A 27,597-nucleotide genomic window follows, 5' to 3' on the forward strand; every position below is an offset into this window, starting at 1 on the left:
ACTCAGTAGGTCTGGAATGGGCCCCAAGATTCTACATGCCCAATAAGCTCCCAGGTGTTGCTGATGCTGCTGCTCCATGGACCACACTGTGGGTAGCATGGCTCTAAACTGAGTTTGCCCCTCACCTGGCATTACTTCGCATTGGGATTTTCAAGTGACAGTCATCAGAGTGTGCAGATCATATCATGGGACACATCCCACAATCACTGAGTGGAGTGTTTCTGAACCATGAGGTTCTTCACAGCAGCCTTAACATCTTTGTTCCTGAGGCTGTAGATTATGGGGTTGAGCATGGGGGTCAGAAGTCCATAGAAGAGGGAGATGAGTTTGTCTGCAAGTTCCTGTTTGTCTGCCCCCAGGGGGTCCTTGGATTTGGGCTTCCCATACATGAAAAGAATAGTCCCATAGAAGATGACCACCACAGTGAGGTGGGCAGAGCAGGTAGAGAAGGCCTTTTTCCTCCCCTCAACGGAGGGGATCCTCAGGATGGTGGTAAGGATGAAGATGTAGGAGACAAAAATGAACAGAACTGGGACTCCCAGGAAGATCACATTGGCCACCCCCATACTGACCACATTGATGGAGATGTCAGCACAGGCCAACTTCAGGACAGCCAGGATCTCACAGATGAAGTGGTTGATGACGTTGTCCCCACAGAAGGGTAATTGTACCGCAAGAGAGATCTGTACCAAGGAGTTAGCTCCACCAGCCAGCCAGGAGCTGGCAGCCATGGACACATAGACAGCCTTTCTCATGACTATGGAGTATCTCAGGGGGTTGCAGATGGCCATGTAGCGATCAAATGCCATCATGCCCAGAAGCACACACTCTGTGGCTCCCATGGCAAAGGAGAGGAACATCTGTATGGCACAGGCTGAGAAGGGGATAGTTTTCCTGGGGGTCAGGAAGCCATCCAGGACCAGGGGGACTGAGGAAGTTGTGTAGCAGATGTCCAGGAAGGAGAGGTTCCCCAGGAAGAAATACATGGGTGTGTGCAGGTGAGAGTCAGACACAGTCACCAGGATGAGGACCCCATTGCCCAGCAGGATCACCAGGTACATGGACAGGATGAGCACAAAGAACGTTTTCTCTAGTTTGGGGTGGGCAGAGAGGCCCAGCAAGACAAACTCTGTCACGCTGGATTGGTTGGATGCTTCCATTTCAATCTCTCTTTTTCATCTCTAGGAATACTGAAGGCAGAAAATACATGTTTGATTTCTAATGGCTTGCTTATGTCAATACAGGGGGATCATAATATGTATCATGTCTCTAATTTTAAGCCTACACTGTAGGATTCAACTAAAAAACCACTTATCTAAAAGCCAGGTTGTGTTTCAGTCAAAATCATGAAGAACAGACTAAAAATCTCATGAAACTTAATAAAATGAAGGACATTTTTGTGTAGTCAATGATTCCTAAACCAATGTCCTATGTCTATATATGTTGTGTATATCCAGAACTTACCTGCAAATCAAAGGCTTCTGAATAACTTTCTTTGCCATGTAGTTGGGGTCCTCAGGCTATCACAGTTCAGTGATTCTGGCCATTAAGGCCACATGGCCCATTCCTCCAGATCTAGTTCCTGTTTACATACCAAGTTTCTATTTTAATTCGACTTCCCAGATAGTCTTATAGGGAGAGATGTGCTGGCTTAAAAACATGAAGTTTTTCATCTCTTGAGCAGGTTTATTTCTTATACAGTATCTGTTTTACACTTCAATGTTTTGTGAGTTTAACAAGTATGAATTAGTTCATTTGATTTTAACCTTCTTTGAAAAATCTGATGAAATTGAATTTTTGGAGCCTGTAACATAGAGTGTCCACCAGAGTCTCCAGAAATTTGATCCGCAGAGCAGGTCTTGTGCATTGCCCGCATAATCATACCATGCCTGCACCTTGGCTGCTCTCAGACTTGGCCTAAGGGAATAAAACCTTACCTGACAGTCAGAGCCCACTCAGAATTCACATTCCCAGCCTACACTGAGTGGGACCTTGAGTCACAAGCTGTCTAGTGCCATTTAGATGTTTTTCAGACATTATCACATGTAACTCTACTCAGCCTCTCAGAATATCCAGAGTCACACTGTAGATCATCACAACTTCACTGCCAAAGAAATTAGAACACAGATATCACCACACCCTGCTGCATGGTTCCCAAAACAACATGGAACTGGCTGTCTAATAGCTGCCTGAGGGCTGGTTACAAATATAGATTGCTGGGATACAAAATTAATATACAGAAATCTGTTGCACATCTTTACGCTACAAATGAAATATCAGAAAGAGAAAGTTTAAAAAAATCCTGTTTAAAATCACATAAAAAAGAAACATAGGAATAAACTTTGCCAAGGAGGTGAGAACAGTATGCTGAGAACTGTAAAACATTGACAAAGGAGATTGAAGATGATTCAAAGAAATGGAAAGGTATCCCATGCTCTTGGATTGGAAGAATTAATATTGCTAAAATAGCAATGTTACCAAGGCATTCTACAGATTTAATGCAATCCCTATCAAATTACCCATGGCAGAAGTAGAATAAATTACTCTTAAATTTATATAGAACCACAAAAGACCCAGAATTGCCAAAGCAATCATGAGGAAGAAGAACAAAACTGGAGCCATAACCCTCCCAAACATCAGACAATACTGCACAGGTACAATAAATCAAAACAGCATGGTACTGGCCCAAAAACAGACACATGGATCAATGGAAGAGAATAGAGAGCTCAGAGATAACCCCCCACATCTATCATCAATTAATCTTTGTCAAAGGAGAAAAGTATATATGATGGAGAAAAGACAGTCACTTTAGCAGGTGGTGTTGAGAAAACTGGACAATCACATGTAAATCAATGAAATTAAAACACTCCGTCATACCATATATACAGTAAATTCCAAAATGGCTTGAAGACTTGAATATAAGACATGACATAAAACTCCTAGAACATAGGAAAAACAATCTCTGACATAAATCATTGCAATATTTTCTTAGTTCAGTCTCCCAAGGCAAAAGAAACAAAAGTAAAAATAAATAAATGGGGCCTAATCATATTTATAAGCTTTTGCACACAAAGGAAACCATAAACAAAAGGAAAAGGAAAAAAAATGAAAAGGCAACCTTAAAACTGGAAGAAAATGTTTGCAAACAATGCAACCAACAAGGGCTTAATTTCCACAATATACAAGTAGCTCATACAGCTTAATCTATTTTTTAAAAATTCAATCAAAAAATGAACAGAACTTAAATAGACATTTCTCCCAAAAAGACATACAGATGGCCAATAGGCACATGAAAAAGACGCTCAACATCACTGATTATTAGAGAAATGCACACCAAAACTACAATGAGGTAGCTCCTCATACCTTTCAGATTGACCATGATCAAGTAGTCTACAAATAATACATGCTGGAGAGGGTTTAGAAAAAAGGGAATCCTCCTACACTGTTGATGGGAATATAAATTGGTACAGCCACTATGGAAAATAGTATGGAGGTTCCTTAAAAAACTAAAAATAGAGATATTAAATGATCTAGCAATCCCACTCCTGGGCATAAATATGAAAAAGATGAAAACTCTAATTCAAAAAGATACATGTACCCATGTTCATAGCAGCACTGTTTACAATAGCCAAGACATGGAAACAAACCAAATGTTCAAGAGGTAAATGGACAAAGAAGATGTGGTGTGGGTGTGTATGTATGTGTATATACATATTTGAAATTGCAACATATATATATATGAATTTCCTATATATATATATGAAATATCCACATATATATATATGAAATTCATATATATATATATGAAATATCCACACACACACACAATGGAATATTACTTAGCCATAAAAAGAATGAAGTATTGCCATTTAGAGCAACATGGGTGGGCCTAGAGATTATCATACTAAGTGAAGTATGTTAGAGAAAGAAAAATATTATATGATATCATATATATGTGAAATCTACAAATAATACAAATGAACTTATTTACAAAATGGAAAAAGACTCACAGGCATAGAAAACAAACTTATGGTTACCAAAGGAGAAAAGTGGGGGAGCGATAAATTAGGAATATGGCATTAACAGATACATACTACTATATATAAAATATATAAAAGGATTTACTGTATAGCACAGGGAACTATAGTCAATATTTTATAATAACCTATAATGGAAAAGAATCTGAAAAACAATATATACATATATATTCATATCCATATATCCATATGGATATATATATATATCTGAATCACTTTTCTGTACACCTAAAACTAACACAATATTGTAAATCAACTATAGTTCAGTTGAAAAAAAAAAGGAAAAAATAATGGCAAACCAAAAAAACTGAAAATACAGTGAAAGAAAGGACATATTGCTGAGTCCTGCCTTTACAGATGGTCTTAAAGATCAGTGTTTGTTTTTCTGTTTTAAATAAATGCTCCCCATGTACTTACTTCTGATGTACATCAGTCTCAGGAATCACTGACCTCTTGATTTAAAGGTGGAGAAACTGAGGCCAGGAGAGAGATTTGTGGATTGTACTTGGACCTGAAGAAGAGGTGCTTTTTTTCTACTTGGTGATGATACAGTGTCCAAAAGAGGTTATCTCAGGATACCAGGAATGAAGGGATGCAGAATCCTTTTTAGAGAAAGGCTCCTTTACTATCGGTGGGTGGTGGTGGTGGGGGTGCCAAGATTGGAAGCTTGGCAGAATCTTCAGATATTAAATCAATCCAGTCCCCTCCTCTAACCCACCTGTTACAGGGGCCCTGTCTTCAGGAGGTGATTTCTCGGCCTCTGCTTGAACATTCTGAATAATGATGGCAGGGCTCATGGCCTACAGTGTTGTTGTCGGGAATCCTGAGTTGTTAGTTATTCAGGGACCTGACGTGTACCCTTTCCTCCCTTCCTCCCCTGGTCCTAGGAGAAGGCAATGGCAACCCACTCCAGTACTCTTGCCTGGAAAATCCCATGGACGGAGGAGCCTGGTAGGCTGCAGTCCATGGGGTCTCGAAGAGTTGGACACGACTGAGTGACTTCACTTTCACTTTTCACTTTCATGCATTGGAGAAGGAAATGACAACCTACTCCAGTGTTCTTGCCTAGAGAATCCCAGGGATGGCGGAGCCTGGTGGGCTGCCGTCTCTGGGGTCGCACAGAGTCAGACACAACTGAAGCGATTTAGCAGCAGCAGCAGCCCCTGGTCCTAAGCCAGCCTCCTGGGCACATCCAAAACTGACGAGCTCACTTGCGAGAGTAACAGCCCTCAGAGCTTTTGGAAACAGTTGTCTTGTCCCCCTAGCCCAGTCCTTCTCCCTGCCCCAGCTCCACTCAGCCCTCTTTGCCTGAGACTCCTGTCTTTCCTCCCAGGTGGTGAAGTGTGCATGCTCAGTCATGTCCAACTCTTTTCGACCCCATGGACTGCCCGCCTCTGTCCATGGAATTTTCTAGGCAAGAATACTGGAGCAGGGTGTCATTTCCTTCTCCAGAGGATTTTCCTGACCCAAGATTGAAGCCGAGTCTCCTGCATTGGCAGGTGAGGTTCTTTACCTGCCAATGCAGGGAAGCCTCAGCTGGTGAAGAACTAGTCCTGAAGGTCATCCAGCACTTACCCAGTATGGGACCCCATGAAGGCTGGGTCTATTGCTGGCAGGGAGGCAGAACATGGAGTAAGCAGGCTGCCAGTTTACTGGGGGCCAGGAGAAGTGACTGTCTCTGGTGTCACCTGCCCATCTGGGTGCTACCAAGCCATAACCAAGAAGGCCATACAGGCCATAGCCTTCCGAGCTGCTCTGGCAACAGCTGGACATGTGCTGTTAACAGGAACACATACCCTTTAACTGTTGTCTAATGTCCTAGTGTCTCCAAGTGACCCTGGGTGTAGAAGGCTCCAAAGTTCAGCCACAGCTACTCAGAGTGCCCTTGCCTGCCTTTGGGGCTTTATGAGACAAGGAGACGAGGGCTGACTCTCAAGGCTGAGGCTCACCCAGGTACCTCCAGCCTGGAGGAAACTGCACCACAGTGCCAGCAGGCAAGCCATGCCCAACCCCCACCCAGTACCCTCTTCTCTTGTGCTCCGCCCTGCTCTCCAGAGGGTCCCACGATGACTCAGGAGTTTAGATCTGGGTTGTTTCGGGGCCAGGCCCTGTCCCAGAAGCAATTTAAAGTTTGGTGAGAGACTCAGAATTTAGACTTCGCCTCATAGACCCAATTAGGCAATGCTGTACAGTCTACCCAAAGCTCGTCTCTCACTGCAAGGAAATTCCAGCTTAGAATGTTCTCTGGCCAGGTAGTCAGAGTTCTCCCAGGCTTTGATCACAACAGTTGCTCCAACAATTGGTCTAACTATTGGCTCTGTCATTGACTCTCAGAATTGCCTAGAAGGGAAAAAGCTAACCCTCAGTGCTTTGAATATTCCTGGGGATTTTGGACGGATTCCTGGCCACCTAGGCATCTCCTCCCCTCCACTGGGTGACGCAGAGTGCACACGGGCAGGCTCTCTTTCTTTCTCTCTCTCTCCCCTACCAGCCTGCCCTCCACTCTGAACAATCTCTACACTACAAACACGTCATGTGTATCAGGCCTTATGCCAGGTACCAGAGGTTAGGGGTGGGTGGGGGACATGATGGCCAAAAGTGGGTCTTTGCCTTCAGAGAATGTCCAGCAGAGTGGGACCAGCCAGAGACTGAGACATGTCTGAGAATGTCACAAAGCTGTCCAGGGGGCTGGGCCTGGGAGGGGCAGGCAGAATCAGCCCAGGATGACAGTAACAGGGTTGGAGGAGACAGTGGCCCTGGGAGATATTTAGAAGGAAGAAATTATAGAATTTAGAGATAGATCGGGGTGGGACATGCAGGAGAGAGAAAAATGAACAGTGGTTAAAATCCCAGATCTTGAGACCTGGAGGAAGTTAGGAGAGGCTGTCTGGGCTGGTGGGGGTAGGGTGGCTACAGGGTTGTCTCTGACATTTCCGTGTATAGTTTCTCTACTCCTCTGTGCCCAGTTCCAGGCTAGTTACTAGAAATAGAGATATGACTAAGAGATAGTTTCCATGATTGAAACTGTTTACGGCCGGTTGATTTGTTGTATTTGAGATAATGGTGAGATATTACTAAGGGTTGCCATTAACTTACAGATGTTTTCTAAATCATATCTAGTGCTCCCCAAACCCCATGAGGCAGGTATGAGGGATGCTTGGATGTGAACAGCTGGAAGGACCCTCCTTTCCTGGGCTGTAGTAACTTGTATTCAGAATGTCTAGCATTTTTAACCTCTGCCCTCTAAGTGCCGGGAGCCTCCCCCTCCTTCACACCTGGATTTCCTCAAGGGTTAGGGGATGTTGTAGGGTTCACGGGGGCAGGGGTGCGGTGGCACCACTGGGCCTCATGGTTAAACAGGCACTGGCCTGTCAATCAGGGTCTGAGTGGCTCCTGCTCATCCCTGCATGGCAGAGTTCTCTGTCCCCCAACTCCTGGGGGTCACTGCCCAGAGTCTGCCATGGTGGAGACTCTGCCACTCTGGTGCAGAGCCTGGAAACAACGTAAGGAACCCCCTCAGAAGGAGAACATGAGACTTCCTGGGACAAAGCGGTGAATCAGACAAGTACTGTTTAGATGACCCAGCGTTCAGACACAAGAGATTACACACTCGCTTCTCCACTGAGCTCTTGCCGCGCGAGTGGGCTCCCTCCATGAAGGAGCAGCGCTTTGGCCCCTCCCTCTACCACCCCTTCCCTTCCCTTCAGGAAAGTTCTGTCTCTCTGACCTTTAGAGCACCTGATTCCAGCCCTGGGATCATCTCAAAATGGCAGTGCTGCTTTTCTGCCTTCATAGAGACCGTGCTGTTACTCCTGATGCCTGACAGAATCTCCAAATGTCTTGAGCAGGGATCTGGTTACAGGCCTTGTGAATTTCATGGGGGTGTCATGTCCACATTTGTCCTCAGAATGTCACAATAAACAGAGATGTCTCCCCAGGGGATGCTGGGCTCGCTGGAGTTCAGACTACTCCTTCAGTCCACTTCTTTTGGCAAACTCATTTACACACAAACACACCTGCAGAAAAGGAGATTTCTGACACACAGCGCTCCCTCTTGTCCAATTAAAACCCAACATCCCCTTGGCTGGTCTGTCCAAGGCTTCCCTAGACAATGAGGAGTAATGAGGAGAAGCATTTTCAGCAATACCTCAGATCTCAATGCCCTGAGACCCCACACGCTAAGTTAGTAAGAAGTTTAGCCCCGGACTACTCAATGTGATGACAGAGGGCAGCATCAGCATCACCTGGAAACTTGTTGATAATGCAGATTCCCGGGCTTTTCCCTGGGCCTACTTAATCTCTGGGGGTGGGTCCCAGCAACCTGCTTGTGCACCCATGAGTATGTGTGTTTGTGTGTACCTGTGTGTTTCCAATCTGTGTTTTAACAGGTCCCCTAGGTGATTCTGATGCATGCTACTGCCTGAGAGCACTGGTCTATCTAGACTTCTACAACTGGGGTCCCAGTTATCCCTTTAAGGCCTCCCAGAGGAAGGAGGGTGTTTTTATGCATGGTCAGAGCAGCTGCTTGTAGTTCCTCTGCTCTGGAGTCAACTGCTCTTCCAGTCCTTGCTTGCCCCTCACTCATGAATCTTGACCCTCTACTGTCCACACCCCTGCTGACCTCCTCTGGGCCACTGGTCTCCGTGGCCTTATTCTCTCCCCTGCCAACAAGGAGTTGCTTTTCTATCCTCAGAAATCCACTTCCTCAGAAAGTTCTCATAACAGAGCAGATGGGTCCCTAGTGGCCCAGAGGTCGAGGAAACTGTAGATAGTATGACCGGCACTTCAGGGGTCCGCCAACAATCTCCCATGGCAGTACAGTTAGACTTGTACCTACAGACAGCAGAGCAGTGCCAGCAACTCTCCCTAAGTGATGGATAAGTTGATGAGTCTTGAGCTCAGACGTTTCCCCCATATCTTTCTGGAAGTTCCTCAAACATTCTATACTCCAAAATGAATCATCTTCTCCCCGCAAACCATCAGCTTGATCAATATTCTCTACCTTGGTGATGTCACCATCATCCTCCCATCATCTGAGCTAGAAGCATTGATTCTATCCTCTTTCCTGTCTGTCACATCCAACCAAAATCTACTATTGTATTTTGTATCTACCAAACATTTCTTGCATCTTCTCATCTTCACCGCTTCATCACTCCCCAGTCAGTATTCTTATCTTCATTTGCCTGAAGTGTTTCTCTGTCTCTTTAGACCTTGTCCTCCAGTCTGCTCCCAGTGTTCTCTCCACTTTGTGACTGGAAGGACCAACCTAAGATGCAGATTTCATGGTGTCAGACCCTTACTTAAAATCCCCAACTGCCTCCTCATCTGCTACAGGAGAAAGTCCTAGTTCCTCAGGATGTCCCCAAAGGTCAGCATGGGTCCAGCCCTGCCTTCCTCCCCATCCAGCCCCTTTGTGCTCTAACAACACTGCCCTGCTGGCCACTCCTTATTCCAGGGGCTCCTTCTCGTTTCTGTGCCTTGATTTATGCAGCCCTTTCTGGCTGGAATGATTCCCCACTCCCCTTCATCTGGCAGACGGACACTTCTCCACACCAATGGTGTGCTGACGAATGTTTAACAACCACATCCCCAAGTCAGAAAAAGCCCTGATCTGGAACATTTGCTGATTTCTGTGGTTTAAACACTCATAGGAGGGCCCATTTCAAGCTACCAACAGTCACTGAATGGGAGTTGGGAGGAGATGTACACAATTGTGAGCCAGCACCAGCACACCGAGGACCTTGGGTTACCTCCTCCAGGAGGTCTGGCCCTCGCCTCGATCTGGGCTATCACATAAGTGTGGGCATTCTCCCTGGCCTGTGCTTCCTTCCTTGTGTGGTAGCTTTCTTTTCACTTTCCTGACCCTGGTTCTTGGCACGTGTCTGCCTTCTGTGTAACAGTACACACTCAATAATCATTTGCTGGATAAAGGAAGGTACCCTTTTTCTGGATCCATCCCTATTCTAGGTTGCATCCTATCTGGGGTCCCTATAAGGTCTGGGAGCACAAGAGCAGATGATAGGATGCTGAAAGGGCAATGGCTGAGATGGATGCCAGGAGAGGATTCAGGAAGAACATGGTGGGATACTTCAAGGGCCCTAATGCCACAAGTTGAAAATTTGGAAGAGAATATGTCTTTCACTCAGACCCCTATACACCACTGCATAAGCACAGACTTGTGGAGAAGGGAATGGAAACCCACCCCAGTATTCTTACCTGGAGAATCCCATGAACAGAGAAGCCTGGTGGGCTACAATCCATGGGGTTGCAAAGAGTTGGACACGACTAAGCGACTAACACAACATACAAGCACAGACTTGGGGTGATGGGGCTTGACTACAGCGCAGGAGAAAAGACTTGGCATCTGAATGAGTCATGTAATCATTGACCAGCAGGCTGCTGGACTCTATTAATGGGATTATGATATTAAGAGAGAAGGAAGGGAGGAAGGGAGAGAAGGAAGGAGGGAGAAAGGAAGCAGGCAGTAAACTTCCTCCGATGTCTTCAACATAATTGGATCTTGGGGATGTTATCCCAGAAGGATACAAAGTTTCTAAATGTGTCAACTCACTTTCCAAACTTTAAATGACTTCAGGGACAAAATGGTCCCAAGGAACAGACTGGAATTTAAATTATCTTCTAAGGGTGATGGCCAGTCCTTTGGAAATTGTACCCTGAGTGCTGGAGACACAGGGCAGACGACTGGCTGGACCCTTCACCTGTCACACATTCTGAACCCTCACCCTGATACTTCCCACCTGGCATTGCTCTTTCTGATATGTGGCCTCTTCCCAACCCTTAGGAAGCAGATCCTTCTTGCTCACCATGTCTCTAATAAAGGTAAGCGCAGGATTTGGTGACACCAAAAGTTTCATCAGTGCAGTGGCATTTCTGCTTTCAGACTTGACCATAATGGAATAGGGTTGAGAAGCCAAGGTAGGAAGCCCTTCATGGATAAGGTGTTATTCTCACAGAGGTAAATAGACCCATCAAACTGCAAGAGTCTCTAAGGTCATCTAGCCTCACCCCACTTTGTGTAGAGAGGAAAGGGTTGCCTGGGACTCCACAGCTCATAATTTTTTCTCACACAGTTGTCCCTTCTTGATTAAAACTGTGAGGCTTTTTCTTCTTTTGTAGTTAAGAATCCAACATCCAGCAATAATAATGAGCCACGAATCTGGATCTAGTGATGATGACATGGAGGGAATATTTTCTTCACAGAATCCAGGTTTGGGGAAAAGTCTGGAGGGCTGGCTGACATAGAGTGAAAACCCAGCCTGGTACTGATTTACCATCTCAGCACAGATATCCAGGTGGTACTGTGTTCTGGGCAGGTGAGCCATGCTCAAGTTGGGGGCCATTCTCAGTACTGACCAGCCTATGTAGTCAGTTTCTGGATGGTACATTTGCTCATGAGAAATATGTCTGTTTTAAAGTCCTGGGAGAAAAAGGGAGATGGACTCTTGTTTATCTTCATGCTGAAGCCAAGCTATTTCTGGACATTTGGAGGGCTGTCTGTGGAAGAGGGATTAATGTTGCAAAGAAGCAGATTTCGGCTCAATATCAAAGGGGAACTACTTCAAAGTGAAATGAGCCTCGCCAGGAAGCACAGCGCCCCACATCATTCAGGGAGCCAAAGACAGGCCAGAGGGCCACGAGGAACACAGCAAAGGGCTTTCCGCATTGGAAAGGGCACAGATTGCGAAATAAGTCCCAAGGCCTGTTGTCAATAGTGTTAGAGGCATTGTTCTGGTCGAGGATGACATAATTACTTGTGTGTGTGACTATGTGTGTGACTGTTTCCTCTGTTAGGTTTTGAGCCCCTTGAGGTTGTAGGCTGTGCCCTTCTTTGCTGTGATCCCAGCACCTAAAATAGTGCCTGCCTCAGCACAGATGCTCAATAAATATGTCAGCCTGAATTGAATTACTGTGGTGCTGGCTTGGTCACAGCTATAGTGCTGGGCACCACCAGAGAAATGTCTCAGAGCTCCCCAGGCAGGAAGGTTCCGTTATAGTCGAGGCAGGGGCTGGATGACTGAGAACATTTGAAGAGGTGGAGATATGGGAATTCATGAATATTTTAGATACAGAGCAAATAAAGGCAAATGCCCAACATCCTCAGTGTTACCTACCTTTTTTTTCCCACTGGTCCAGAATAAATCCTAGTTTGGGGAGCTCTTAGAAGTCTGAGGGGAGATTCAAGCTTCCCAGGAAGAAGGGCTGACAGGGCAGGACTCAGAACTGTGGAAACAGTCTCAGGGAGAAGCCAGTGCCTCTGGTGAGGCAGATGGAGAAAGAGGAAAAGAAGAGACAGTCCATCAGACTCTCCTTCAGCTTGGCCACAGTGCACGAAAGGGTCACTTGTGCCCCAGGTGTACCAAAGTGTCAACAAGAGGTGAATTCTCTCAATAGGCAACACCAGGCCAGAGCAGCTGTAGTCTCTCACCTTCCCCTAAGAAAGGAGGCTTGGTTTTCTGTTTTTTCCTGTTGTCAGTTTTCATTTATGTTGTCTTGTCTCCTGTGTGACTTACTCTTTTTCAATGTGTGCCAGGCGTTGTATTTGCAGAATTATTTGTGGACCTGATTTAGAGGTAGTGATGATGTTGCCTTCCTTCAAAGTAGATTTGTGTTTGCTTCTGGTAGGTATTTGGAAGCATCAAAAATTGGGGACCACCTCAGTCCAATTTCAGAGCTAGAGAAGATTTGAAGATAAGCTGCAGCACCTGTAAACACCTGTTTCTTTCTGATTAACTCTTATTCCTATGGCGTTGCCCTTTGGTTTGTTTCCAAAGGGAGGGGGCTTAGTTAGGGGTCCTTCACAGTGGGCCTTGCACTTCAGACCTGTTTCTACCTCCAGGAGGCTGTGAGTAACACTTCTTGGTCTCTCAGAGGCCACCTCCAGAAGGTGCAGATGCCCCAGGTGACACATAGCCTCAAAAGCCGGATATACTTCTCCGAATTCCTTTCTTCCTCCTGAATCCTGACTCTGTGATTCCTTGTCATCTTATCTGTCTTGCCAAGTACTTTACACAAAAGTTTTAAATCATTTGCCCAATTTAAAAAAATTTTCATCTGCAGATGAGTTAGTCCAAATTAACTCTTCATTCTTGCTGAAAAGAGAAGTAAAACACCGATCTCTATCATAATTTTTCTAGAGCCCCTTAGACATGACCAGATTGTCAGAGCTCTTCTCCAGTTGCTCAACAGGGCAGAGATTTTTGCCCTTATGCCCAGGCACTTTTGGAGTCAGAGAGTGCTGAGGCTGACTGTAGAGAGTTCCTGCAGGTGACAGAGTAGAGGCACTATGGACAGGTCCAATCAGACCTCCCCGCTGGTGGAGTTCATCCTCCTGGGCCTCTCAGCCTACCCAACGCTGGAGAAAACACTCTTTGTGCTCATCGTGCTCACGTACCTGGTGATCCTGCTGGGCAATGGGGTCCTCATCCTGGTGACCATCCTTGACTCCCGCCTGCACAAACCCATGTACTTCTTCCTGGGAAACCTCTCCTTCCTGGACATCTGCTACACAACCTCCTCAGTCCCCCTCATCCTTGACAGCTTCCTGACCCCCAGGAAAACCGTCTCTTTCTCAGCCTGTTTTGGGCAGATGTTCCTCTCCTTTGCCATGGGAGCTACGGAATGTGTGCTTCTGGGCATGATGGCGTTTGATCGCTATGTGGCCATCTGCAACCCCCTGAGGTATCCTGTAGTCATGAACAAGGTTGCCTGCAGGCCTATGGCTATTGGCTCCTGGGCAGCTGGTATCACCAACTCTGTAGTTCAGACATCCCAGGCTGTGAGACTGCCATTCTGTGGGGACAATGTCATCAACCACTTCACCTGTGAGATCCTGGCTGTCCTGAAGTTGGCCTGTGCTGATATCTCCATCAATGTGGTCAGTATGGTTGTGGCCAATGTGATTTTCCTAGGAGTCCCAGTTCTGTTCATTTTTGTCTCCTATGTGTTCATCATTGCTACCATCCTGAGGATCCCCTCTGGAGAGGGGAGGAAAAAGGCCTTCTCCACCTGCTCTGCCCACCTCACAGTTGTGGTCATCTTCTACGGGACCATCCTCTTCATGTATGGGAAGCCCAAAAACAAGGACCCCCTGGGGGCAGACAAACAGGACCTTACAGACAAGCTCACCTCCCTCTTCTATGGGGTGGTGACCCCCATGCTCAACCCCATCATCTACAGCCTCAGGAACAAGGACGTGAAGGCTGCTGTGAGGAACCTGGTGAGTCAGACACACCTAACTGAGTGACCATCACAGATTCCCAGGCTGCCAGAGTACAAGACCCCCAAATTCCTCATTGTCTTCATGGGGAAATGGTAACCCAGGGATGTCCTTAGGTTGTCAGTGGAAAGAGCCTTTTCATTTCTGGTACTGCTGGTCAGCTTCTTGGGTTCACCCAGAAACATACTGTATCATATCACAGCTGTATTTTGCTGCCTAAGTCTGAAATCCTCTGATACCAGAATTTGGTAAATATCCATTAAGAAGTTATAAATATAGTCAAAAGAGACAAATGGAAATTTTAGTGGTACTGAGACTATCAAGTATTTTTTTTTTTTTCTGTGTAGAACTGTTAACCAAAAGTGAGGTCTGGCTGCTTGTCGCTCAAAAGCCAATAAAGGGGCAAGTTGGGTAGGAAGGAAAGATTGCTTTATTTTGAAGTTTGGCAACTAAGGTAGGGGATGGCAGACTCCTGTCAAAGGTCAATTTCCACCCCACCCCCCCAACTGACAATCAGTGGGCAAGAACTTTTACAGGTGGGGAAAGGAACTACATGAAAAAACAGCACTGTCATCTCTTGACAATTGTCTTGAAATTGATAATGGGGTGGTCTAATCAGCATCACCTTGATTAAGTACAGTTAGTCTTCAGCTCCAGGGTCCATTCGTTCTTATTTCTTTAAGGCCAGTTCTTGGAGTTGTGGCAGCTTATGTCATGGCTACAGTCTGGTCATCAAATTAACTTCTTCCACCTGGTAGGGGTTTTAGTGTCTATAAAACAGCTCAAAGGATATGGCTCAGAATATTATCTATAGCCCTTGAGAAGTAACTAAAAGCCCTTGACTTTTTTTTTAATGATGAAACTATCATTTTTTTGTCCTGTTTGTTTTCCTTGTATCAGTTTTCTCTTCCTGTGTAGCAAATCACCACAATATAGCAGCTTTAATCAATGCTCATTTATTAGTTCACAGTTCAGAAATCCAGCATGACATGACTTGGTTCTTTTCTCAGGGTATCAAATGGCTAAAATCACAAAGTGTCAGCTGCATTAAGTTTTCATCTGGAGGCTCTGAGGAAAAATCCACTTTCAAGCATATTTATGTTGCAGAATTCAATTTTGTGTAGCCATGGGATTGAATTCCCCATTTCCTTTTTGCATGGCCCCTCCATCTTCATGTCAGTAATGGTGCATCAAATTCTTCTAGTGCTTTGAATCTTTGGTTTCTCTTTCTGCTACTAGCCAGAGAAAAACTCTCTGCCTTTATAGGATTCATGGTTAGGTCAGGCCCACCTGGATAATCTCTATGTTAAGGCCAATTATGTCATCATTTTTTACAGTCCTGGGGATTATACAGAGTGTGTACACCAGGGAGGGAAAATCTTGGGGACATCTTAGAATCCTGCCTCCCACAGGTGTAACCCCTGTTCTTCTGGGCTATGCACAGTGGATTTCCATAGAATTGGAGAAGGTCTGGGGCAGAGAAGCAGAAAGATGGATGGTGTTTGAAGTGGAATACTGTTAGCTCAAGGTGAGTCTAACTTGCACAAACTGTCCACACAGCTGTGGCTGAAATCATAGTGGGACTGAAAGATTGGTAAGTGAGGTACTGTAGCATTTGCTAATTATGGATAGATGGATGGAGTCAAACTCATATTACATCATAAAGATGCCATAGAGCTTCCTCTATACACATTGCTTCCAAAGGGATCTATTCCATCTTCAACCCAGTGACACTTGCAGTTTTCCTGTAGCCATAGTTCACTGGACCGGAGCAACTGTGACCCCAGATGAGGTTATCTATAGATTTGAGAGTAATATATCCGACTGAGGGCTTCCCAGATGGTGCTGGTGGTAAAGAACCTGCCTGCCAATCCAGGAGACATAAGAGAAATGGGTTCGATCCCTGGGTTAGGAAGATCCCCGGAGGAGGGCATGGCAACCCACTCCAATATTCTTGCCTGGAGGATCCCATGGACAGAGGAGCCTGGCAGGCTGCAGTCCACAGGGTCACAAAGAGTCAGACATGACTGAAGTGACTAAGCATGCATGCACTCACATATCGACTGAAGCAAAAGGGTGAATTGGGCTAGTTAGTGTGATCTTTTCGGAACTTGGAATTAAGAAACAGGGAGACAAAATCAATTTGCTGCTGCTGCTAAGTCACTTCAGGCACGTCCAACTCTGTGCGACCCCATAGATGGCAGCCCACCAGGCTCCCCCGTCCCTGGGATTCTCCAGGCAAAACACTGGAGTGGGTTGCCATTTCCTTCTCCAATGCATGAGAGGAAAAGTGAAAGTGAAGTCACTCAGTCATGTCTGACTCTTAGCGACCCCATGGACTGCAGCCTACCAGACTCCTTCATCCATGGGATTTTCCAGGCGAGAGTACTAGAGTGGGTTGCCATTGCCTTCTCCCAAAATCAGTTTAATGAGACCCAAATCAGAAAGGACCCACCAAAGATTCCATGAGGTAGGGTTGATATTATGGTGGTAGGGTGGGAAGCAAAAGCTATCAGTCAGCAGATGAAGCCCATTAGAAAAAAGAAAAGAAAAACAAAAGAGAAAAAAAAATGTAGAAAGTGTCTGTCTCATTAGTAGAGGAGATTCAAAAGGTGAACCCATGAATTCTGTTTCTGGGTTTCCTGGAGCTTCTTGCTATCAAGAACATTCTTGAACTTTCCTGGCGGCGCAATGGATAAGAATCTACCTGCCAATGCAGGGAACATGGATTTAATTCTTGGTCTGGGGAGATTCCACACGACATGGAGCAACTAAGCCTGTGCACCACAACTACTGAGTCCACGTTCTAGAGCCTCCAAGCCACAACTGCTGAGTCCACAAGCCACAGCTACTGAAGCCCAGGTGACCTAGATCCTGTTTGCTGCAACAGGAGAAGCTACCATGATGAGAAGCCTCTGGACCATATTGAAGAGTAGCCCCTGCTTGTCTCTGCTAGAGAAAGCCTGTGAAAAGCAACGAAGTCTCAGTGCAGCCAAAAATAAATACATAAAATTTTTAAAAAGAACATTTTCCATTTCTCAATCCTTTCACTTTTCCCTGTTAAGAATCTTGTTCTTTGATTTATATAAAATTCCATAATTGCCCCCAAATGCATCTTTTCTTAGAACCACCACCACAATAGAACTTTCCCTGAGATAGCCTGAGTGGATCTTAGTTTCTCATAACCAAAAGAGCAAAACTAGGTCAGGATAAGAGTTATTAAGAACCCAGCTGCTCACAACCAATTCTGGCTCCCAATAGGGATACTCAGGCTGATCTGCTTGGTTGCAGTTAATGCTGGTTCAGTATTCCCTTGAGAATTAATTTAGAGGACCCTGAATATTATGAGGAGGAGACTCTAAGTATTACAAGGAAGAGGAGAAGAGAATGGGAGGTCCATTAACCATCCCCAAGTAAATTACTACAACAGCTACTTCTATCCCCGCCCCCTCAAATTGGCAGGTGGCTGTTCAGGAAGGTAGACATGAGATAGGTTTGGTGTCTATCAGACAACAGAAACCATCATAGACCAGACTGATTCACTTGCCCTTCTTTGTTCCAGTAGAGGAAGTCATATCCCAAACTATACAAACAAGAGCACCAGTGCCTTTTAGTTCTGCCTCTAGCATAATATACTTGCCTCATGAATGTATTGCTATGATTTATGTCAGAGGTTGTTCTGTTTGTGTTTTCTTCTAAGACTTTTATGGTTTCAGTATTACATTTAGGTTTTTAATCCATTTTGAGTTTATTTTTGTATATAGTGTGAGAAAATGTTCTAATTTTGTTATTTTATATGTAGCTGTCCTGTTTTCCCAGCACCACTATTAAAGAGACTATCTTTTCTCCATTGGATATTCTTGCCTCCTTTGTCATAGATTGACCAAAAGTGCATGGGTTTATTTCTAGGCTCTCTATTCTGTTCCATTAATCTATGTATCTGTTTTTGTTCCAGTACCATACTATTTTGATTACTGTAGCTTTGTAGTATAGTCTGAGTCAAGGAATGTGATACTTCCAATTCTGTTCTTTCACAAGATTGTTTTGGCTCTTCAGGGTCTTCTGTACTTCAATAAAAATTTTAAAATTATTTATTTTTGTTCTTGAAGAATGCCATGTGCATCTTTTTAAAAGATTGCTTTAAATCTGTAGATTCAATTCAAAACATTTCCTCTGGTATCAGGAACAAGACAAGGGTTCTCACTCTTGCCATTTTTATTCAACACAGTATTGGAAAACCTAGTCATGGCAACCAGACAAGAAGAAGAAATAAAAGAAATCCAAATTGGAAGGGAAGAATACAGCTGCCACTGTTTGCAGATGACATGATATTATACATAAAAACAAAGACACTGCCAAAAAACTACTAGAGCTTATCAATGAATCCAGTAAAGTTGCATAATACAAAATTACTGTACAGAAATCTGTTGCATTTCTACACACTAACAATGAACTATCAGAAAGAAAAATTAAGGAAACAGTCCACTTATAATCACATCAAAAAGAATAAAATACCTAGGAATAGGCTTGCCTAAGGAGGTAAAAGACCTGTATAGTCAGAAAACTATAAGACATAGTTGAAAGAAATTGAAGATGACATTAAACAGATGGGAAGATATACTGTGTTCCTTGATTGGAAGAATTGATTGTGTTAAAATAACCATACTACTGATATTATCCTGCTAAAAGAAAATCTGTGTTGATCATTTTTTTCCCCTTTATTGGAGTAAACTCATGACAGATTGACATGAAAAAAAATCTGAGGAAATAAATAATACTACCCGAGGCAAATCTACAATTCAGTAAATTGCCCTTAAAAAAAAAAAAGTACATTTGTACATCCCTTGGCTGAGTAATCTGAGAGCATTTTAATCCAGCTCCAATTTGCCAAAGATTACAATAAGGCTACTATTATGAGCACATCGGTTTTAGCTGTCAGAATAAGATGTCTCTGATGAGAGGCCGTTGTCGTCACCCTTTGTTCTCACCCAGCCAACGCCAACCTCCTTCCACTTACATAAACATTGTTATAAAAAGGCCAACTGTCATACTCCATCCTTCGTTATGGATTTGTAATCAGTTTGCACTCACAATCCCAGATATATCTTTTCTTTGGCTCTACTTCATAGTGATGAATGTGATTCCTGTACCTGGGTTCTACATTCAATGAAGAATCTGCAAAATTCACATCACAGTCATGGGTTCATCCATATTTTCCTTTGGTCTTTCCCATACAGTAAATTCTCCTCTTGTACCACTTTGTCTAAATTTATCACTTATATGATGAAGTTTTAGAAGTATGTGCTGGAAAAAGCATTCAAGTTCCTTATGCTATTCTTGAGTTAACTGAAATACTTGGTTCTAGTGTCATTGGAGATCAGTTGTTGCCCAGTATTTTCCCACATCTCTTGGTACTGTTTTTGTTGCACTCTGTAAGTCTTGGCATATTGTATTTTATTTTTGTTTGTCTTGAGATATTTTCTAATTTCCTTTTTTTATTTCTTTTTTGACCCAATGGTTGCTTACAAGTGTGTTGTTTAATTTCCACACATTTGAATTTTCCAGTTTTACTTCTGCTATTGATTTTAGTTTCATTTGATTGTGATCAGAAAAGATACTTGGCATAATTTCATTGTTAAGTTTGTTAAGACTTGTTTTGTGACCTAAGATATGATCTATCCTGGAGAAAGTTCCAGTTATACCTGAAAAAAAACATATATTCTGCTACTTTTAGGTAGAAGTATTGTATTGATAAAAGATATCGAGACTGAGAAGTCCCATGGTCTGCCATCTACATGCTAGAGCACCAGAAAAACCAAGGTATGATTCAATGAGAATCTGAAGACCCAAGAATCAGGAGCTCCAATGTCTGAGGGAAGAAGATGACATTCCAGCTCAAGAAGAGCCATAATTAACTTTTAACTCATTTTTCTCAATACAGAGGGTGAATGCTCTGAAGACTGAGCCAGTGTGTTACTCCTCTACATGTGGCTGCCTCCCACTCCACCTTGAATAACAGTGTCCATAGTAATGGTCTCTCATGGAGCCTCAGGGCTCTGTATCCATGCCTGGCCTGTGTTGTACTGCTGTCAGTGACTCAGATGAAGAATTGAGGATGCACAGAGGAAGGAAGCTGAAGGATCCAGAAAGAACACAGCATGATGCTTCATGGAGCCTAACCACTCTGGGGATGAGTAGTCATTCTAAAATCAAACTCTAACTCTCCTTCCAAAACTGCTGCAAGTCCAGGCTGAGGGTGACAGAAGCAATTCTGTCACCCTCCTTTCAGGGGAAAGGACCTGGGGGCTGAGTGAGCTGCAGGATGATTTGCCATCAGGCTCCAGGCTAAGGCTGATGTCTTTATCAGAATATGTTGACCAAAGAAAGGAGAAGAAGACATGAAAAGGAGGGAGGAAGGCAGCAAGCAAAAAACCTTCTTCAGGGCCTTCAGTGTAACTGGATCTTTGGGGTTTTATCCCAGAAGAATACAAAGTTTCTAAACTGAGTACAACTCACTTTCCAAACTGTAAATGACTTTCGGGACTAAACTGGTCCCCAAAAGGAAACTGAGACTCAATTTCCTTTCTATAGGCAATGGCCAATTCTTTGGAGATTGTTCCTGGAGCACCAAGGCAGGAGGACTGGGGAGGCCTGGACTTTCACCAATTGCAGGGCCTGACACATTCCCAGTCTTCCTGCACTGGGTGCCTTGGATCCAGTGTGGCTATTTCTGACAACTGGCCTGTCCCCAACCCTTAGGAGAGTGATCACTCTTTCACACCATGTTTCTGATAAAGGTAAGTGAAGGTTTTGATAAAAGGACTCAGATTCTCATTAGCACAAACTCATTTCTAAGAATAGATTGTTTTTAAAAAATCTTTTGGGGTTGTTTTTTCTCCTTGTACCTTTAAAAAATATTTTATGTATTTTTTTTTTCTGTGCTGGGTCTTCGTTGCTGCCTGGGCTTTTCTCTAGTTGCAGCAAGTAGGGGCTACTCTCTAGTCGCAGTGCATAGACTTCTCATTGTGTGGCTTCTCTTGTTGCAGAGCATGGGCTCTAGGGAGAGTGAGCTTAAGTAACTGCAGCATGTAGTAGGCTCAGTAGCTGTGGCTCCCAAGCCCTAGATCACAGGCTCAATAGTTGTTGAGCATGAGATTAGTTGCTTTGTGGCATGTGGGATCTTCCCAGATCAACCTGTGTGTCCTGCATTGGCAGGATTCTTTACCACTGAGCCACTAGGGAAGCCCTAAGAATAGATGATTGTTCAGTGGAATAGGTCTCAAAATGGGGGGAAAGAGATGATTTCAGTGGTATGGCAAGTGCTGGATGCAGCACAATCCAACCTGGTGGGACATAATATCCAGAAAGATATCTCATAATTATTCAGGAACTGTGGACAGTTCCTCTAAACTATATGACATTTTTTTGGATGCTGTAAGAGTAACAAGATTGGTTCTATATCATCTTATTGCCAAAACCAACCTATTTCTAAATATTTAGAGGGCATGGGGAAAGAACCAACTTTGTTTGAAGGCTGCAAAGGGTAGAACCAGATGGAATTTGTAGGGAGGCAGAACTGTCTGTCTATGGGAACTACTTTAAAATGAAATAAACCTCAGCAAGCAGAGAGCCTGCTTCACTCAAGTATTCCAGCTGAGGCCAGAGCACCATAATCAAAGAAGTAGTGGACCTGCATTCTTTGAGAGTGGGATGGGGAGGTTGGTTTATTTAGACCCTTAGGACCCTGCCGCACCTGGGTCTACAGTTGTCTGTCAAAATAATGAAAGCCAGAATTGAAGGATGGCCAGTATGGTGTGTTTTAGGAAGCCCTGAATAAGCAGGTAGCTTCCACCCCATAATTGTTTCTACAACTATTTTTGTGCATCTATTTAAAAGACGTTTACTCCTTGGAAGAAAAGTTATGACCAACCAAAGTTATGACATTACTTTGCCAACAAAGGTCCATCTAGTCAAGGCTATGGTTTTTCCAGTAGTATGTATGGATTTGAGAGTTGGACTATAAAGAAAGCTGAGCACCAAAGAATTGATGCTTTTGAACTGTGGTGTTGAAGAAGATTCCTGTAAGTCCCTTGGAGTGCAAGGAGATCAAATCAGTCCATCCTAAAGGAAATCAGCCCTGAATATTCATTGGAAGGACTGATGTTGAAGCTGAAACTTCAATGCTTTGGCCACCTGATGCGAAGAACTGACTCATTTGAGAAGACCCTGATGCTGGGAAAGATTGAAAGCAGGAGAAGGGAATGACAGAGGATGAGATGGTTGGATGGCATCACCGACTCAAAGGATGTGAATTTGAGTAAACTCCGGGAGTTGGTGATGGACAGGGAGGCCTGGCGTGCTGCAGCCCATGGGGTCACAATGAGTCAGACATGACTGAGCGACTAAACTGAACTGCACTGGAAGAAAGTATTTTGGAAAATCTTTTCAAACATGAATTACTTCCAAATCAAATTTATTGGGCTTAAGTGATGCCAAAGGGAAACATTCCTCATCTTTATTCTTATGACAGGAAGGAGGAGGTTGGAACCGTGCTTCCACTCATGAATAAGCCATATGTCTTCCTTCCTCCAGTGGAAGAGGAGCTGTTCAAGGGGATTCATAACATCCAGCCCCTGGGTCAGAGAGGGACTCTGACCTCAGAGGTACAGGGCCCCTGACAGAGTTCCTGCAGACCCCACCTGTGTGGGGAAGAGGTCAGGGGAGACAGGCAGTCAGTCATTTATGTCATTTAAGTCATTCTGACCTTTGCATTTAGGGGCAGAGGGTATAATGTGACTGGTAATAGGGCCTCAGAAAAGCCCAAGGAAGGTGAAGATGGCTTGTCTTCAGAACCTATCACTGAATATTGCTTATTCCAGGAAAGTCTTTTGATCAAGCAAATGTCCGGCAAGAAATCATGAAAGTCTCTAAAGACTTTGATTTGTTTGTCTGTTGGTGTCTGTTTTTTAAAAGTCCTAAGGGCAGAATGGAATACCTGGGATACAAAGTTAGGATTGTGTTCTCAACTTTGGCCAAACATTGAAGCCATCTGGGGAGTTTTAACAAGACCTGATGCCTGGATTCTATCATAGACATTTGGATTTTCCTGGCGCAGGGTATGACCCAGGAAAAGAGGAGAATTAAGAGAATCATCTTTATCTTTAGATCTCTGATGAGCTATTATGGGGCAGAAAGGGGTGACATGCTGTATGTGTCCCCAGAGAGCAGAACTAGAATTAGAATTAGGAAGATATTAAGAGATTTGACCCAAGAGACAAAATTTTCAGATGATACAAGATTTATAAAGCTTGAATGGGCTTCCTAAAAAGGTAATGAGATCTTCATTGGTGGACAGGAATATTGCTTAATAATCCTGTTGGATTATTGGATGTAGCTTGGATGTACAATGAAAAAATCAGTGAGACTAGATGTTTAGAATTCTCTTTTCTAAGGTTGAGGTCTTCAGAGTCAGGGATGAGGCATTAGCCTGACTTCAGTGGCAATGGACTGAGAAATCAATCGGGGAACTGGGGCTCTCCAGAGGCTGAGATGGTGGCTGTTAAATGCAGCCTGGTTTCCCGGAGCATCAGTTCAAACTGGCCAGGATGGCACTGCAGCCAGGGGGATGATTAACACCTTAGAATGCATCCATACTCCACAACACAGCTGCCCAAATCCAGCCCTCACCCTCCTTACCTTCCCCAGGTGACCTTTCTGTCCAGCCTGCCCTTTCAAAGTGACCCATCAGTATCCTCTCCCTGGAACTGTTGTCTCTTTTGGAGCCAGTGCATCATTCCTGAAAGGCTGTGGGGTTTCAGAGTCAAGTGTGAGTGAGTCATGTTGGCTGATGAATGGAGAGAGGAAGACAGGTTTAGGGTGAAGGGACAGATGAGAGATGGCCTGGGGCCTGGTTGTCTATTACAGGAGGAAAGGGGAAGGTCAAAAGATATTTCTGTGAGGATACCATGAAGCAAAGAAAGCCTGCCAAGAGCCGTGGCTTCAGGGCTGATCATTTCACCAGCCTTGGACACCAAGGGAGAAAAGCATGAAGTGAACCTGGTCTCACTTTTCTGACAAAGATTTTTTTTTTAATTTATTTTTAACTGGAGAATAATTGCTTTACAATGTTGTGTTGGTTTCTGCCATACATCAACATGAATCAGCCATAGGTATACATATATCCCCTCCCTCTTGAAACTCCCTTCCAACTCCCACCTGCCACCCCATCTTACCCCTCTAGGTTGTCACAGAGCACCAGATTGAGCTCCCTGCATCATACAGCAGATTCCCACTGGCTGTCTATTTTACATGTGGTAATGTACATGTGGAAGCAAACTGTGGAAAGCTCTTAAAGAGATGGAAATACAGACCATCTTACCTGTCTCCTGTGGGTCAAGAAGCAACAGTTAGAACCCTGTATGGAACAACTGATTGGTTCGGGATTGAGAAAGGAGTATGGCAGGGCTGTCTGTTGTCACCCTGTTTATTTAACCTATATGCTGAGCATATAATGAGAAATGCCAGCCTGGATGAGTTAAAAGCTGGAATCAAGATAGGTGGGAGAAACATCAACAACCTCAGATATGTGGATGTTACCACTTTAATGGCAGAAAGCAAAGAGCAACTAAAGAACCTCTTGATGAGAGTGAACGAGGAGAGTGAAAAAGCCAGCTTAAAACTAAATATTAAAAAAAAAACTAAGATCATGGCATCCGGCCCCATTACTTAATAGCAAATAGAAGGGGAAGAGGTGTAAGTAGTGACAGATTTCCTCTTCTTGGGCTCTAAAATCACTTCAGATGATGACTGTAGCCATGAAGTCAGAAGACGATTGCTTCTTGGCAGGAAAGCTATGACAAACCTAGACAGTGTGTTGAAAAGCAGAGACATTACTCTGCCAACAAAGGTCCATAGAGTCAAGGCTATGGTCTTCCCAGTGGTCACGTATGGTTGTGAGAGTTAGTAGAGCACCAAAGAATTGATGCCCCTTTGAACTGTGGTGCTGGAGAAGACTCTTGAGAGTTCCTTGGACAGCAAGGAGATCAAGCCAGTCAATCTTTAGAGAAATCAACCCTGAATACTCATTGGAAGGCCTGATGCTGAAACTGAAGCTCCAGTATTTTTGTCTCCTAATGCGAACAGATGACTCATTGCAAAAGTCCCCGATTCTGGGAATGATGGAGGGCAGAAGGAGAAGAAGGTGTAAGAGCATGAGACGGCTGGATGGCATCACCAGTACAATGAACACGAACTTGGGCAAACTTCAGGAGATGGTGAGGGATAGGGAGGCCTAGCACACTGCAGTTCATGGGGTCGCGAAGAGTTAGACTCAACTGGGTGACTGAACAACAATTTATGTTTCAATGCTACTCTCTCTGACCAAGATTTAACAAGAGAAGTCCACCATCTAGGATATTTTAGTAGAAATGAGTATGTCTGATCAGGTAAGTTAAATCACCACAGGGGCATCTCAGATGTCTCTTGCACAGAGGGTGGCTTAAGATGACAAACTAGATTCCTTCTAGTCCCCAGAATCTTACTGAGAACCGCAGAGAAACCATCATTGTTAAAGTTGTTTTCCTCTTGCTCAGCAGAGAGGGCATTCCTCACTAGCAAGCCAGCACTTCAATGAGAGAGTGCTGAGGTTGAGCTTCTGAGTTCCTGCAGGTGACAGAGCAGAGGCGCTGTGGACGGGTCCGATCAGACCTCCCCACTGGTGGAGTTCATTTGCCTGGGCCTGTCAGCCCCCCCAAAGCTGGAGAAAGCTCTTTGTGCTCATCCTGCTCTTGTACAGGGTGATCCTGCTGGGCAATGGGGTTCTCATCCTGGTGACCATCCTTGACTCCCGTCTGCACACACCCATGTACTTCTTCCTGGGGAACCTCTCCTTCCTGGACATCTGCTACACAACCTCCTCAGTCCCCCTCATCCTTGACAGCTTCCTGACTCCCAGGAAAACCATCCCATTCTCAGCCTGTGCCATGCAGATGGTCCTCTCCTTCACCATGGTGGGAACAGAGTATGTGGTCCTGAGCATGATGGCACTTTACCGCTATGTAGCCATCTGCAACTCCCTAAGGTACTCCGTCATCATGAGCAAGGCTGCCTACATGCCCATGGCTATTGGCTCCTGAGCAGCTGGTATCACCAACTCTGTAGTTCAGACATCCCAGGCTGTGAGGCTGCCCTTCCATGGGGACAACGTCATCAACCTCTTCACCTGTGAGATCCTGGCTGTCCTGAAGTGCCATGGCTTGTGCTAACATCTCCATCAATGTGATCAGCATGGGGATAACAACTGTTATTTTCATGGGCATCTCAGTTCTGTTCATCTTTTTCTACCATGTGTTCATCATTGCTACCATCCTGAGGATCCCTTCAGCAGTAGGGAAGAAAAAGGTCTCCACCTGCTCTGCCCACCTCACAGTTGTGGTCATCTTCTACGGGACCATCCTCTTCATGTATGGGAAGCCCAAAAACAAGGACCCCCTGGGGGCAGACAAAGAGGACCTTGCAGACAAGCTCACCTCCCTCTTCTATGGGGTGGTGACCCCCATGCTCAACCCCATCATCTACAGCCTCAGGAACAAGGACACGAAGGCTGCTGTGAGAAACCTGGTGAGTCAGAAACACCTAACTGAGTGACTGTCATAGATTTTCAGACTCCAGAACACATGGTCTCCAAACCCCCCATTGTCCTGGTAGAGAAGTGAGAACCCAGCAAACAGAAGGGAGTCTCCCAAGGTTCACATTGTAGACCATGTGACTAAAACTAAAAAGTAGACTGACCATTATGCCTTTGTTTCATAGGCAATGGAAGCTCCTATTTAAGAACCTAGAAGGAAAGAGCTTTGAATTTCTAGAAGTGCTGGCTAGAAATTGTTGACTTTGTGCATAACCACAGTGACATCACATCACAGCTGCTTTATGCCAATGAACTTGGGTGGCTGGAGGTGTCTCTGGATACCTGTGCCTACTGCAAACCTGCCATCTGGTGGACATTTCTGCAAGCTCCTGAGGTCAGTACTTGTGAAACCTGAAAAGGTTCCTGAGTCACCTGGGGAGGTTGTGAAAATGCTGATTAAGATTCATTGAGTCGGAGGTGAGGCTGGAGATTCTGGATCTCTGCCCAGTTCCTAGGTGACACTGCACCTCTGAGTAGTAGGCCCTGCAAGACTGGGGACTAGGGACGAGGGACTGAGGAGAGAGGCAAGGAAGCAACTCCTGCAGGTACCAAGTCCTCCAGCATCAGCAACCCAGACTGCTCTCTCCAATGTGGGGGTAGCAGTTTGCCCTGTGACCTCATTTCTCTTACAGGTCTAA

The 27,597-nt window shown here is 44.6% G+C and overlaps 2 protein-coding genes and 1 pseudogene across 2 annotated transcripts; 2 read left to right on the top strand and 1 right to left on the bottom strand.

Moving 5' to 3' along the window:
- Positions 1 to 203: 203 nt before the first annotated feature.
- OR13C7C (olfactory receptor family 13 subfamily C member 7C) lies at positions 204 to 1,160 on the bottom strand. The gene has a single exon (NM_001389752.1). It carries the CDS (start codon positions 1,158 to 1,160, stop codon positions 204 to 206), a length of 957 nt encoding a protein of 318 aa, NP_001376681.1.
- A 12,181-nt stretch (positions 1,161 to 13,341) lies between these two features.
- OR13C7J (olfactory receptor family 13 subfamily C member 7J) lies at positions 13,342 to 14,301 on the top strand. Its single transcript, NM_001390179.1, has one exon. It carries the CDS (start codon positions 13,342 to 13,344, stop codon positions 14,299 to 14,301), a length of 960 nt encoding a protein of 319 aa, NP_001377108.1.
- OR13C7KP (olfactory receptor family 13 subfamily C member 7K, pseudogene) lies at positions 26,006 to 26,919 on the top strand (annotated as a pseudogene).

Source organism: Bos taurus, chromosome 8 (assembly GCF_002263795.3).
Source record: "Bos taurus isolate L1 Dominette 01449 registration number 42190680 breed Hereford chromosome 8, ARS-UCD2.0, whole genome shotgun sequence".
NCBI lineage: Eukaryota > Metazoa > Chordata > Mammalia > Artiodactyla > Bovidae > Bos > Bos taurus.